Source organism: Amborella trichopoda, chromosome 9 (assembly GCF_054954075.1).
Source record: "Amborella trichopoda isolate Santa Cruz 75 chromosome 9, AtrichopodaSantaCruz75HAP2 v2.0, whole genome shotgun sequence".
Lineage (NCBI taxonomy): Eukaryota > Viridiplantae > Streptophyta > Magnoliopsida > Amborellales > Amborellaceae > Amborella > Amborella trichopoda.
In genome coordinates, this window is record NC_142344.1 from 14,747,697 (window position 1) to 14,761,967 (window position 14,271).

Sequence of the window (14,271 nt, forward strand, 5' to 3'; positions counted from 1 at the left end):
CTTAGAGCGTCGGCCACAACGTTAGCTTTTCCTGAAAGATAATGGATTGTACAATCATAATCTTTTAAGAAATCCATCCATCTTATCTGTCGCATATTTAAATCCTTCTGAGAGAAAACGTATTTCAAACTCTTATGATCCGTGTATATTACGAATTGCTCACCATATAGATAATGCCTCTATATTTTCAAAGCGAATACTATTGCAGCTAGCTCCAAATCATGAATTGGATATTTTTTCTCATATTCTTTCAACTGTCCGGATGCATATGCCACTACTTTCCCATATTGCATTAATACACAGCCCAAACCTTTATGTGAAGCATCACTATAAATCACAAATCCCCCACTCCCCTCAGGAATAGTTAAAATAGGTGCTGAAGTTAATCGAACTTTTAGTTCTTGAAAACTTTCCTCACATTCACTTGTCCACTCAAATTTGACATTTTTCTGTGTCAATCGAGTCAATGGGGTTGCGATTCGAGAAAATCCTTCTACAAATTTTCTGTAATATCCTGCCAATCCCAAAAAGCTTCTAACTTCAGTCACATTACTTGGTTGTTTCCAATTAACAACGGCTTCAACCTTTGAAGGATCAACTGATAGACCTTCTTTTGATATGACATGTCCTAAAAATGTCACTTGTTCAAGCCAAAATTCACATTTACTAAGTTTGGCATACAATTGCTTCTCTCTTAATATTTACAATACCATTCTTACGTGCTGCTCATGTTCCTTCTGATTCTTGGAATAAATTAAAATATCATCGATGAATACCACAATAAATTTATCCAAAAAGGGCTTCAAGATCCGATTCATCAAATCCATAAATGCAATTGGTGCATTGGTTAATCCAAAAGGCATGACTAAAAATTCATAATGGCCATACCTTGTTCTGAATGCTGTCCTGAGTACATCTTCACTTTTAATCTTAAGCTGATGGTATCCAGATCTAAGATCAATTTTTGAAAACACTTGTGATCCTTGTAATTGATCAAATAAATCATCAATTCTAGGTAATGGATACTTATTTTTCACTGTCACTTGGTTCAACTGTCTATAATCAATACACAATCTCATAGTCCCATCTCTCTTTTTGACAAACAGTACTGGAGCACCCCAAGGTGATACATTGGGCCTAATAAAACCTTTATCTAATAATTCTTCCAATTGTTGTTTCAGTTCTTTAAGTTCTGCAGGAGCCATTCTGTAAGGTGCCTTAGAAATTGGTGCTACCCCTGGCAATAATTCAATGGAGAATTCAATTTCCCTATCAGGCGGTAATCTTGGCAATTCTTCAGAAAAAATGTCGGGAAATTCTCGGATAACCGGAGTGGTATCCAAATTTATTTCTTCCTTCCTATCTTCTTTGATATAGGCAAGAAAGCCTTGACACCCTTTTCGAAGGAGGCGATTAGCTCGAATACAAGAGATTAAATATGATGGGGAGTCTTCTTTGACACCATTAAAGTAAAATACTGGTTGATTCGGAATACTAAAGGTAACAATTTTCTTATAACAATCAATACTTGCATGGTATGCAGAAAGCCAATCCATGCCTAAGATTACATCAAAATCTTGAATTTTCAGGAGTATTAAATCAACCAACAGTTCCTTTTCTTCTATCTTTATTACACATGATTTGTACACTATATTGGTGTTAATTGAATCTCCCATCGGTGTGGCTACCTCTAGAATGTATTCTAATTGTTCTGGTTCTACCTTTAAGTGGCATGCAAAGTGTTGTGACACAAATGAATGAGTAGATCCAGGATCAATCAAAATATGAGCTACTTTTTAGAAGATAGTAAGAGTACCTTGGATCACTGATTTTGAGGCCTGAGCGTCTTGCTCGGTAATCGCAAATACTCTTCCCTTCATCTGAGGCTTTGGAACTATCTCTCCCTGCTTTGGAACCTATTGTGTCTGTAAGCTAGGACATTGTTTAATCTGGTGTCCCAATTTTCCACATTTAAAACAGGCTCCGGTATTCTAATAACAAGGGCTTGATCCATGATTTTTCCCACATTTTCTACATGGTTCTATTGGGTTTTGAAATGGCGAGGGCCTTGGCTTCTTGTTTGGCCTTTCAAACTGTTGTCGATTAGATGATGTAGGTCTAACATGACTGTTCTGATTTTTCGTCTTTTGGTAATCTTCAAAATCTTTTTCGACAATTTGGGCACGATCCACTATTTCAGCATAAGTTCTTAATTTTAAGACTGATATTCTGCTTCTAATAGCTGGCCTGAGACCCCTTTCAAATTTCTTCACATTTCTTGCCTCATTGTTAATCATATGTGGTGCAAACTTGGCTAATTCAGTAAACTTGGCCTCGTACTGTGCTACTGTCTTTTTTCCTTGGATTAATTCTAGAAATTCCATTTCTTTTTGGTCTCGAATAAAATCTGGGAAATATTTTTCATTAAATGCCTCTAGAAATACTTCCCAAGTCAAGGTTTTATTTTCTTTGACCAATACTCCTTTTGCCATTCGCCACCAGTGTTGTGCCTCAACTTCTAACATAAAAACTGTCAAGGCCACCTTCCTATTATCAGGACATTCCATAACCTCGAATATTTTTTCCAATTGCATAATCCATCCCTCGGCTTCCAGTGGGTTTACAGCACCCTTAAAAGAAGGTGGGTTTAATTTCTTAAATTGTTCGATATTGCTCCCAACATTTCCTGTAAATGACTGCCTGAGTGGATTGTTGTTTTCCATCTGATGTTGCATTAGAGCAACCATATTTTCCAAGGCTTTGTGAATTCCTTCCATATTGGCTTTAGCTATTCTGGATCTTGACTTTTATCCCGGTCTGTACACACAATAAATGTGATTTTAAGTACATTCTTTTTAAATTTCTTAAGGATCTTAAACCTAATGCTCTGATACCATAATTGTCACACCCCAAGAATTTACAATACTGTTATTCCTGAGATGTGACAGACAAAACATATATACATCTATTGATAGGACAAATTTACAGTGGCGAGGTCTTACAAAGTAAATAAAGAAAGCTAGCACAACAACAGTATCTTCCAAGGTTGATCTTGACTAGTACTCAAAGTGAATCCGCAGTTATCCTGAAAAATGTTTACCATAGTTTGATGAGTTTGGCTACTCAGTAAGTGATCATCATAATCCTAAAAATAATCATGATTGAAAGATATCAATATTTTCCAAAATGAGATCTATTAACAGAAATGTATCAACAGTTTCACTTTCAATAAATGCATAATTAAGTATAATCGGAGTAATTGAAATGCTTATAACACTTTTAACGGCAGTACATAATTCAAAGGATTTCACAAAATACCCTACTGGCGTCCCAAGTAGGTCACCTATATACCCCATCAGCGTCCTGATGGGTCCACTTAATCCCTATCGGCGTCCCAGATAGGTCCACTTAATCCCTGTAGGTCCACTTATACCCCACCGGCGTATCGGATGAGTCCACTTAATCCCTACCGGCGTCCCAGATAGATCCACTTATACCTCACCGGCGAACCGGATGAGTCCACTTGCATACTTAAATTATTTCTAAATCTCTTTAAACATTCGAAAGCAGCAATATCATGTACTCAACATATCACTGAAACCATTAATATGAATTTCACTTAAACCATTAATAACAGTCACTCTTTATAACATTTCAAAAATAACCAATCAAATATTTTGGGCTCAAATTTAGAAAGGTAGTAGTTTGTAAAGGCATTCTAGCATAATTGCCAATTTAATATGTATAAAAAAACTCTTATAAAAATTCAAGAATACAGAATTATCACAATTTATGGGATATCAACCCACAAATAAACATTTCACAATAATAAGGCAGTCATTTGCACATGAATTTTACAATGTCTAAATATTCAAAACAGTAGAAAGAAATATCACAATTTTACTAAAAGCAAAAATATCACATTTATTTCTAATAATTTGATAATATCTAAAATTTTCTAACAATAGCCAAGAAAAATAAATAAATTTATTTTTCTAAGAATTTACAGCATTCAAAATTTCTAACATAGATAAAATATCACAATTTTTGTCAAAAAGATTATTTTTCAAGATAATGAGGTCACGTGCGCATAAAATTTATCGCGCTTAAAATTCATGATAAAAAGCAGAAATAATTATTTCATTTTATTTTTAAAAAGAATGGATTATTTTTCGAGACAATGAGGTCACTTACACACAAAACTGATAAAATAAAGATCCTAGACGGAAATATCACTATTTATTAAAAATAGACTATTTTTCAGGAAGACGATGTCACTTACCCACAAATGTTTGAGAGGGAGCTTCCGATAAAAAATTCGGTTCGAGAGAGGAGTTCACTGTGTTTCGACCAAAGAGAGAGAGAGATCTCAAAATTTTCTAGGGTGGGAGTGCTCACCTCCCCTATTTAAATTCTTATAACGTATTATTATAATATTTTATTACGCTCTACCTCATACCTGAGGTGTCGTGTGAAGCGTCTGCTTTTAACATTCGAAAACCACGTCCACTAAAGGACGTGGCAAGCAGCAAGCAGCATGAGGCAAAAGCAAAAGTTAAACCAAAGTAAAAGTTTTGAAAATAGTGATGGTCCCCAAGGACAATCATACTCAATCAGACCATCACCTATTAAAAGCATCATTTCCTCTTTTCTTTTCTTTTTTTTTTTTTTTTTTTTTAAATTTTAGGATTGTTACAACCCGGTAGGGCTACATCCAAGGGTAGGGATACATCCACGGCCTCGGCAAATAGAAATCCACTATCTTACTGAAGATTATAATTTTAGATTATAAGAAATATACCTTTCTAAATATCGATAAAAAGACCATCATCGATCTTTTCTTCTAAACCCGCTCTCCTGACTGAGCAACACCGTCGATCAACATCATCTTTCCCACCATATCGCTATCGGAAAGATAACATTGAGAGCAAGATAGATATTTTCTCTCTCTAGAAGTGAAAGCTTTATCAACCAAAAACTCATGAGAATACCGCATCTCTCATATGCATGTTTTTCTCTCTTAGAGGCCCATCTCCATATTGGAGATCTATTCCTATAAACCCAAAAGGATGATGACCCTCAAAAGGATGATATTATGTCTTTTTTTATTCTTTTTTATAGAGATCACCTTGAGGTTCTTTCTTGTTCGCTAATAAACCTCTTTTCTTTTTATCATAATACCCAATCTTTTAATGAAAACATAGGTATAGTGGTTTTCACTATCATCAAACCTAACAATCTCCGCCTTGATAGTAAAATCATCATATTATCTTGCCGACCTTCATTGAATAGATTTCTTGCTTTTTCTCACCTGCCTCCGTTGTAGAATTTTCACAAACACTTTGCCTCTACATTTGTCCACCTCAAATCATGTATCCATCAAACTCCACCATTCATCTTTTTCTTAATGCAAACCTTAGCCATGTACATACCTTATGCTCTAATACCAATTGTAGGGTTCTCGAGAACTCCTAGCTTATGGAACCATGAATCCCAATACCAAAATCCTACCCAAGATCGTGTAAATAATTGGCTAAATTGCGAAGTAGATAAATACAATTACAAATCGAGCACAAGAAATAAAGTAAAAATAAAAGGCACACCACAACAACACAAAATTTACGTGGTTCACCCCGTAGGGTTACATCTATGGCCTCGACGAGTAGAAATCCACTATATGTAGTTCACCCCGCAAGGCTACATCTATGGTCTCGACGAGTAGAAATCCACTATCTCAATGAAGATTACAATTTTGGGTTACAAGATATATACTACTCTAAACATCGATAAAATACCATCACCGATATTCCCTTCTAAACCCATTCTCCCGATCTAGCTCTTTTTTTCCACCGTAATACCGTTATCAGAAAGATAATCTCAAGAGCAATATAGAGATTTTCTTTCGTTAAAAATGAAAACCTTATTAATCCAAAACTCATGAGAGTACCGTATCTCTCGGAGGCCATGTCTCTCTCTTAGAGACCATCTCTATAGTGAAGATCCATTCCTATAACTCCTAAAGGGGTGACTATAAAAAATATGCCCCTAAAGAGGTGACTATTAAAAAGATGGTATTATGTCTTGATTCTCTTTTCTAGAGGTCACTTTTGACCTTTATATATATATATTTTTTCTCTTGCTCCTCAACTTTTTTTATTATTATTTACTAGAATACCTTTAATCATTTAATAAAAACATAAATAAGGTGATTTTGATTATCTCCAAACTTAGCAGTAAAGTCCCTTCAAGTCTTTTTAATGTGAATAAAAGGGATAATAGGTGAATTCAAGCAAGAAGGGATTTAAGTCTTTTTAATGTGAATAAAAGGGATAATGGGTGAATTCAACCAAAAACTGAATAATAGGTATCAAGTTGACTCCAGGATTTGGAGTGGGCTTCTTATACGCAAGGTATAAAAACCGGGATCAGGTGGCTGGGCCAGCACCTGTTGGGTTGATCCGCATCAACCGAGACTCTAAAATTTAACCAAAAAAAAAAAACAAACCGACATGATTAGACTCCAATATATGGACTTGAGATGAGTAAGGCAGTTCTGAGTGGGCCGAACTCCTTTCTAGTTTTTGACCTACTCGAGCTCCGCACCTTGGCGAGCTCAAGTTACCCCCAGAGGCTTAGGGATACAAAAGATTTCAATTATTTTTCGTGTTTTTTATTATTTTAGTAAAGATTAAAAAATGTTTCGGGTATCAATATTTATTTATATATATTTTTTGAATTATTTTAAAGAGTAAACATCTTATGAGACTTTTTTATTAGAATTTTAAAAGACTACTATTAAATTTGACACGAATTTTTTAAAAATTCAAATTTTTGTAAGATTTGATTTTTTTAAAGATCAATGTCAAATTTAATAATGAACTTTTAGATCTTATGGGTGTTGGATTATTCTATTTTAAAAAACCCACACTCACTAGTCTAATTTTTTACTACTTTTTAACCTTATTTTGAAGTTTGATTAATCTTATTTTAAGCATATATTTTTTATTTTTTTATAAATTTTTAATCATGTTTTACTGACCTTACACGGGCCGAGTTCTTGGATCGGGCAAGGGCCCAGTAGGAGGCCCTTGGTGTTTTCCGACTGTGCTCATTTATATAGTACTGGGTCCGTACTTAAAATGGATTAGAACAGGGTAAAAGGGTCAAAAGGAGGAGAAGAGCTTTGACAGTTGGGCCCCACTCGTCAAAAAGTATAAACTCGAGGGCTCTTTTGGCATTCTCTGCTCTTTCTTTTCTTTTCTTTTTCACAGTGAGACAAAACACTGGCATGGGAAGCCGTGCGACAAAACACCATCATCGGTTCCATCCCACCTCTCTTTCTCTCTCTACAATCTGTCTCTTTCTCTCTCTACACCAGATTAACTCCCAACAACCCGAAGCAACACCCTCTTCTCGAAAACCGCCCCTTTATAAACACCTCTCCATTTCTTTATGCATTAATGGCCAGCACCCTTCGTAACCCTCGCCTCTTTTAGCCGGGTTCGAGTTTTGTTCTCCCTCTCTCTCTCTACTTTCTCTCTCTCTAGCTAGAAAGAAAGGCAGCTACAAGCCATGCCATCCCACCTCAAAACCCAACCCTCTCACTCTCTCTCTAAAACCAAACGCCGAAAACGAAAAGAAACCACCATCTCCGCCACCCCTTCCCCTCTCCAAACCCCTCCGGAGCCCCTCAAACCCCACCGGAAACAGCCGCCTGCGGTTGCCTCCGACGGCGCCTGGTGCTGCGCAGCGGCGAAGCCCTCTGCGGCCCCCTCCCCGCCCCCTCCCCCTCCCCCTCCCCCTCCCCCTCCCCCTTTCTCTCCCGAGACTGTGAAACGGACCTCCGCTTCCTCGCCCTTCTGTGCCTCCCCTGTTATGGACTCCTCCACTCTTTCTCTCTCTACATTTCCTTCGAATTACAACAAGTTCACCACTGCACTTAATGCCGGCCTCTTGAACCCCCTCTCTCCTCCTCCCCCTATGGAGAAGACGAGGTCGAGCCCTACTTTGTCGGAGATGATGAGGACCGAGCAAGATAGTAGGCCGAGGTATCATATTCCTGTGATGAAGCAGCCGGTTTCCGGCCAGGGGGATAGCCACTGTCTGTTTCAGGAACAGGTGGCTGAGATTTTGGGTAGCTGTAGCCCTGGGAACTTGTTCAATGATTTGGGGAGCAGCGATGTGAAGCTTACATTGAGCTCAAGGGATGGGTTTAGTGTGACCTTGAATTTGCATCGGCAGATCTTGGTGGCCAACAGTCGGTTTTTCGCGTCAAAGTTGTCGGAGAGGTGGTCAAAGCAGCAGAGGTCGCTGCCGCATTTGGTGGAGATTTCGGATTGCGATGATGTGGGGGTTTATATGGAGACTTTGAGGTTAATGTATTGTAAGGATCTCAAGAGGAAGCTTATGAAGGAGGATGTCTCTAAGGTCTTGGGTATACTCAAGGTATGGCCTTTGTTCTCTGTAGTTTTTAGTTTATTTATCTACCATTTGTTATCTTTGTTTTGCCTTGTGTCTGAAATTTTTCTCTTTTTTTTTTTATTCTGGCAATGCTTGGTTTGTAACTTGTACTTCTCACTTCTTCTAATAACGGTTTCAGAATGAAATATAGATTTTTGCAGATTGATCTGGCCATGATTCCTTTATATTTGTTTTTGTTTCTTTTTTCTCCTTTGATGAATTATTTCTTGTGATACTTCGCTATTCGCCATGTTTCTAGTCTCTCAATATGGTGCAATTGATTCTATTTCCATTGTTGTTCTTATTATAATTGCCATTGATGTATGGGTGTCGTATTTTTCAGTAGCCTTTTCTCATTTAAACATTTACATTTTTGGAATTATGTAGGTCGAGTCTATGATGCCAATTGGGCCAGATTTGTACACAACTAATTATTTTAGCTATTGTAGGCAACATTACTTATAGCAGTAAAGTTGCACTGCCCATTTCTGTTGGATAGTTTAACATGTTTTAAAACGTGCCAGATTTTGAAACTGTTGTAAAAGATGTGTCCAATCTGCCTCTTAGGATTAGAACACGGCGGCCTGACTTCTACAAATGAGGTTGTACACCGCCGTCTGACTTAACTTATATGAACCTCGCCCTTCTTGTGAGTTTTGTGTAACGCGCCCTCCTTTATACTAAAGAAGTAAGGCCCAGCTGTAAAATTTGCTTGGAGATGCAGTTCTGGTGTCGGATACTTTATGATGACTTGAAAATCTAATCTATTTTTATCCCTAGTTATGAAATTTAAAATTTCAAAAATTGTTAAGATTGATCAGGATGTATAATCACTTGAAAATCTTGAAAATAAATTGTCTAAATAACTTGTTACAAGATGAACTATTTTTAGGACTTGGAATTCCTTTTTTCTTCATATCCACACATCTCGAGGTTGAGATGATCAACTAGCGGGTTCTCTAGTGTTACTTACTTCAATAGTATAAGGTTGAAAACTTATATCAATTTTTTTCCATATATATATATGTGGGCGAATTTGAATAATGTTTCGCCCCGCAACGGACATAGTATGTCCGTTGCAGTTTATACTGAGAAACCACAACGGCTCTACGACAGCAGTGGCAGAATCCCATGATTTTTTGCGTGAAAAAAAGACCGCAATGGACATAGCATGTCCGTCGCGGTCTTTTAATCTATGCCGTTTGATATATATATATATATATATATATATATATATATATATATATATATATATATAGATAGATAGATAGATAAATAGAGAGAGAAAGACAGAGAGAGAAAGAGAGAAAGGTGTACTTCCAAACCCTTTCGGGAGATCTAGTTCTAGAATTGAAATCCCCTATGATGAATTGAAAATCTATTTCCCCTATGATTATAAGATTTTAAGTTTAAAAAATGGTGTTAATCAAGCAGATCTGTAAACACTCAAAAATTTTGAAAACAGACAGTCCAGATAATGTGTTACAAGATGCACTATTTTTTAGGATTTGGAAAATCCTTTTTTTATTTGTTTCATATCCATACATCTCTAGGGCGAGATGATCTATTGGATGGTGTTTCTCCATCATCAGAGCAACCTTTTCCTGTGGATTTTTGAGGTGTGCCTTACGTTTGGAGTATAAGATTGATCCTATATGTTATTTTTCCTAGAATTGAATTTTTGCATTCAGTTGAAAGATGCGCTAGTTTCAATTTTTTATTTCTATATTTTTCCTATTGAATATAGTTATAGTGAATGAGTTTCTCCTTGCATCTGTTTTCTGTTTTCTAAATTGTTTTGAATTGCATATAGTGGATGAGGTTTGGTCCTCCCATTTGGATTTATGGCCTCCCTTGCCTCTTCATTTTTTACTTATAATTCTCATGTGAAATTGTTGAGGGTTTTGTTCACCCTATAATTCCTACCAAGGTTACAGTAGTCACTCCAGTACTGAGGATTTTCTCGTTCTTTTCATTTTCATCATTTTCCTGTATGTGATCCTTTTTCCATTTTTCGGTTCATGCTCTCCCAACCATATCAGGAAAAACAAGTTTTCTAAAACTTAGCATCCCCGGTTCGGACTCACCTAAGTCGCTCAGACCTGGAAGGGTCCCAGTTCCACTTCCAAAACCTGAGGAATTTTCCTAACCTCACTGGGTACAGGATTCTAGTGTGTTATTTTGACAAGAGTCTCGGCCAAGCTGTACTGGCTGACTTAGGCTCAGGATGCTAGTGAGTCCGAGCCAAGTCTGTATTTTTTAAACACTGCATGTAACATTTTTAAAAGTTTTTGAGTTAATCAATGCATGTAACTTTTTTAATCTTTCCAGAGAATCCGTTGCTGCAGAATTTGTTTGAAACCTTACCCTGTTTGTTATTTGATCGCCATTATAACCATGGCATATTTGGTTCTGCCTCGTCCTTCCATTTTTTTTTTCTGGCTACATTCATCCTGCCAATGATTTTCATCCGAAGTTTCTGTAGCAGTGCAATACGTAAAAATTGTCGTGTCTATTTTAGTATTGTAGCCATTGTTTTTGTTGATATCTAGTTCTTATTTGGCCGGTATAAGTGCTGAGGAAAGAAGTAGAAATCCGACGAAACTGTTTTCAGATAATTTTTTTAAAAAAGAGGAGTAATTAAAAAATCTTTGCTGTTTTATTCTTAGAAGTGTCGTATGCCAGTATTAAGGTTTGAAAACACAAAACTGCCAGTATTTTAAGTTTCTTTTCCATACAGAAAGCTACACAATGTTGAAAAAAAGTCCATTGATGTGAAAGCGGCATTCTTGTATATCTTTATTTCAATATTCCTCCATTTGAGGAGTACAGTTAGTAGTTTCTGAAGACTCAGAATCTATGCTAGCTTTTCATTTTGTTTCCACTCTTTTATCTTTTATATTTTCAACCTTGATTTTTTATGACCTGCCTTAGTACCTGCAAGAGTACTGCCTTATAGGAAAAGCTGAAAGAAAATGTCTGGGTGTTGAGACCTTTTGAGTTCCTTGAATCAATTGAAGCTTACTCTTAATCCACCTTTAGAACTAGGATTTCATTATTATTAGAACTCTGATCTTTTCCAGTCCAAACTTGAACTTTCCCATGTAAATCAATTCATAGAATCCTCTGAAAACTGGTTTAGCTTTGAATAAGTCAACAAACCAACTCATGTTCATTATTGTTCAGTGATGATCTTCTCCAATTTCTTCAAGTTAGACAATGCTATATACAGAAGGACTAATGAAATTGCTGTCATTCTTTTTCCAGGTCTCTGCTGCCATTGTGTTTGATGCAGGGGTTGTTTCATGCCTTGAATACTTGGAAGCCGCCCCATGGACCGAGGACGAGGAGGAGAAGGTAGCCTTCCTCCTCACCCACCTCCAGCTTGAGAGCATGGGTGCCTCTGAAGTTCTCAAGAGGCTTTCTGTCGAGGTCTTGGCCATGGATGATGGAGACGAGGGCTCTGAAGAGATTCTTGTCAAGCTTCTGCAAGTGGTCCTCGAAGGCCGAGACGAGAAGGCTAGGCGTGAGATGAAAGCCCTTGTTTCCAAAATGCTCAGAGAGAATGCAGCTCACAACAACCTAACCGACCTCAGTAAAGAGTCTCTCTACTCTGCTTGCCACCATTGTCTTGCCCTCCTTTTGCAGAATTTTTTAGTAGCAACAGCTGAAGGGTTCATGGAGTGGGCCCAAGATGAGAGATCGATAACAGTGAGCCAAATCTCACGTCATGCTGATAATCTCCATTGGCTTTTAGACATTTTGATTGACCGACAAATGGCAGAGGACTTCGCCAAGATGTGGGCTAATCAGGCTGATCTTGCTAAGCTCCACCCAAAGGTTCCCACAATGTACAGATATGAGGTGAGCAGGCTCACTGCTAGGCTTTGTGTGGCCATAGGCAAGGGCCAGATATTGACCCCAAAGGATGTGAGGTGCTCGCTTTTGGGTACTTGGTTGGAGCCTTTGTATGAGGATTTTGGGTGGATGAGGAGGGCATGTAAGGCTCTTGATCGCAATGTGGTGGAGTATGGTTTGGGCCAGACAATTCTTACTCTGCCTCTTGAGCAACAACAAGCTATTTTGCTAGGTTGGTTTGATCGGTTTCTCAATGCAGGGGATGATTGTCCTAACATTCAGAGGGCATTCGAGGTGTGGTGGAGGAGGGCATTTTTAAGAAAGGGTTCAGAGTCCGAGCGCCCACAGCTTCAGATTGTTGCTGCTTCTCAGAAATGAGACCACTGTTTGAAGGGGCTATGCTTTTATATAGGTGAATTTGGGGAGAGAGGTGGGGTTTGATTTGCCCGGTTTTTGTGGGTTTGTCGATTGATTTCCTTCCTTATTGGTCCACACTCGAGGTTCTTTATGATGATTTGTGCTTGTGAAGCATCCTGATTTAGAAGCAAGATGGCAGAACATATTTCAGGTTTTAGAGTGGAATTACGGGTGATGCCTTCAGCTATGGAGTGAGAGGATCAATGAAAGGGAGAGGAGGGATGGCTGGGTTTTGATTTGGTTACCTCAGGCTCTGGTGATGGTGTAGTCATCTTCTTTAATGCTGTCTAGAAGCCAACCTCGGAACCTAGTTCGGTAGCGAGGCGTCGATGGAGTAAACATGCCCACCATGGAGGCCGCCTACTATTTCAAGTGATTGTTGAGAGTCTGTCCTCGTTGTGTTGAATTGAACTGGAGGTATCACTACATGAAACCAAGTCTGGGTCTCTCTCTCTCTCTCTCTCTCTCTCTCGTTCTCGATTTCTTGAACTGGAGGTATCATTACGCGAAATGCCTCACCCCCGCCGTGCAATTTGTTTCTATTTGGTAATTGGATTCGAAATTTTGAATTGATAGCTAATACCCACAAGTCAGTAGTTAAGGCCCTGTTTAGACAACCACTTTTTATTTATGGGAACAAAATTCCCTAATAGTTGCTCAAGTGGTATTCATGTTACAATTTCAGGATGTAACCATTTATGACAAAACTTCTGTTAAAAAAAAAAAGAAAAAGAAAAAGGAAAAACGAAAAAACAAGAAAAAAAAGAAAAATGAAAAAAGAAGAAAACCTCTTTTGCCGCCATCACAAGGACTTGGACATTGCCATATTGATACTGGTCATTGCGATTTAAGAAATGCTATTCTCGTGACAGCCCACTACTTGGATGTGCAAACGGGGCCTAATAGGAACATAAATGTAAATGGGAATTGTCCGAAGGGAAAAGCTTATAGAGGGTTGTAAACTTATACTATTGAAGTAAGGATCGCTTCAAAAATTATATAGGGGCGTGTGTTTCGGCAAGAGAATCCTCCAATTGACTATCTTGACTTAAAAAATGAACAGATTTGAAAAGAAAAAAGAAAAATTTAAGTTCAAAAAATAGTGTCTTGTAATAAATTATCTGAACGGTTAATTTTCAAGATTTTCAATTGCTTCTTATTCTATACTATTTGTTGAACTTAAAAAAATTTACAGCAAAGGATAAAAATAGATTTTGAATCCATTGGTTTTGGTCGACACCTCTAAGCAAATTTTAGAGGCGTGCCTCACTTCTATTGTATAAGGAGGCAGCCTTATAGAAACCTCCCTTGTTTGAACTCTTATTTCCCTTTGTAGCTTTTGTGGGAGTTCTATTTCTTCCATTTTCTTGGATATTTATAAACTTGAATAATAGTTACCAGTAGTGGGTAGCAGTGCGTTGGTCGTTTTTGGTCTCTAATCTAATAGGAAAGTTTTATATAAGATATCAATCTTATACTATTAAACACCACTAAAAAACTATTGACAACGCTTTTGACACTGACACTGATAGTTTT

General features: G+C 37.6%; 1 protein-coding gene across 1 annotated transcript; it reads left to right on the forward strand.

Moving 5' to 3' along the window:
- The first annotated feature begins 7,242 nt into the window (after window positions 1–7,242).
- On the forward strand, window positions 7,243–13,315 carry LOC18424445 (BTB/POZ domain-containing protein At1g63850). The gene is made up of 2 exons (XM_006829032.4): window positions 7,243–8,445; window positions 11,728–13,315. The coding sequence occupies exons 1-2, from the start codon at window positions 7,573–7,575 to the stop codon at window positions 12,694–12,696; spliced, it is 1,842 nt and encodes a 613-aa protein (XP_006829095.3). The 5' UTR covers window positions 7,243–7,572; the 3' UTR covers window positions 12,697–13,315.
- Window positions 13,316–14,271: the final 956 nt, after the last annotated feature.

Bases quoted from the DNA above. Each gene is read 5' to 3' on its own strand.
- LOC18424445 (XM_006829032.4), top strand. From the start codon at position 7,573: ATGCCATCCCACCTCAAAACCCAACCCTCTCACTCTCTCTCTAAAACC. The intron at 8,446-11,727 runs GTATGGCCTTTG...TTCTTTTTCCAG, and splicing joins AGGTCTTGGGTATACTCAAG to GTCTCTGCTGCCATTGTGTT.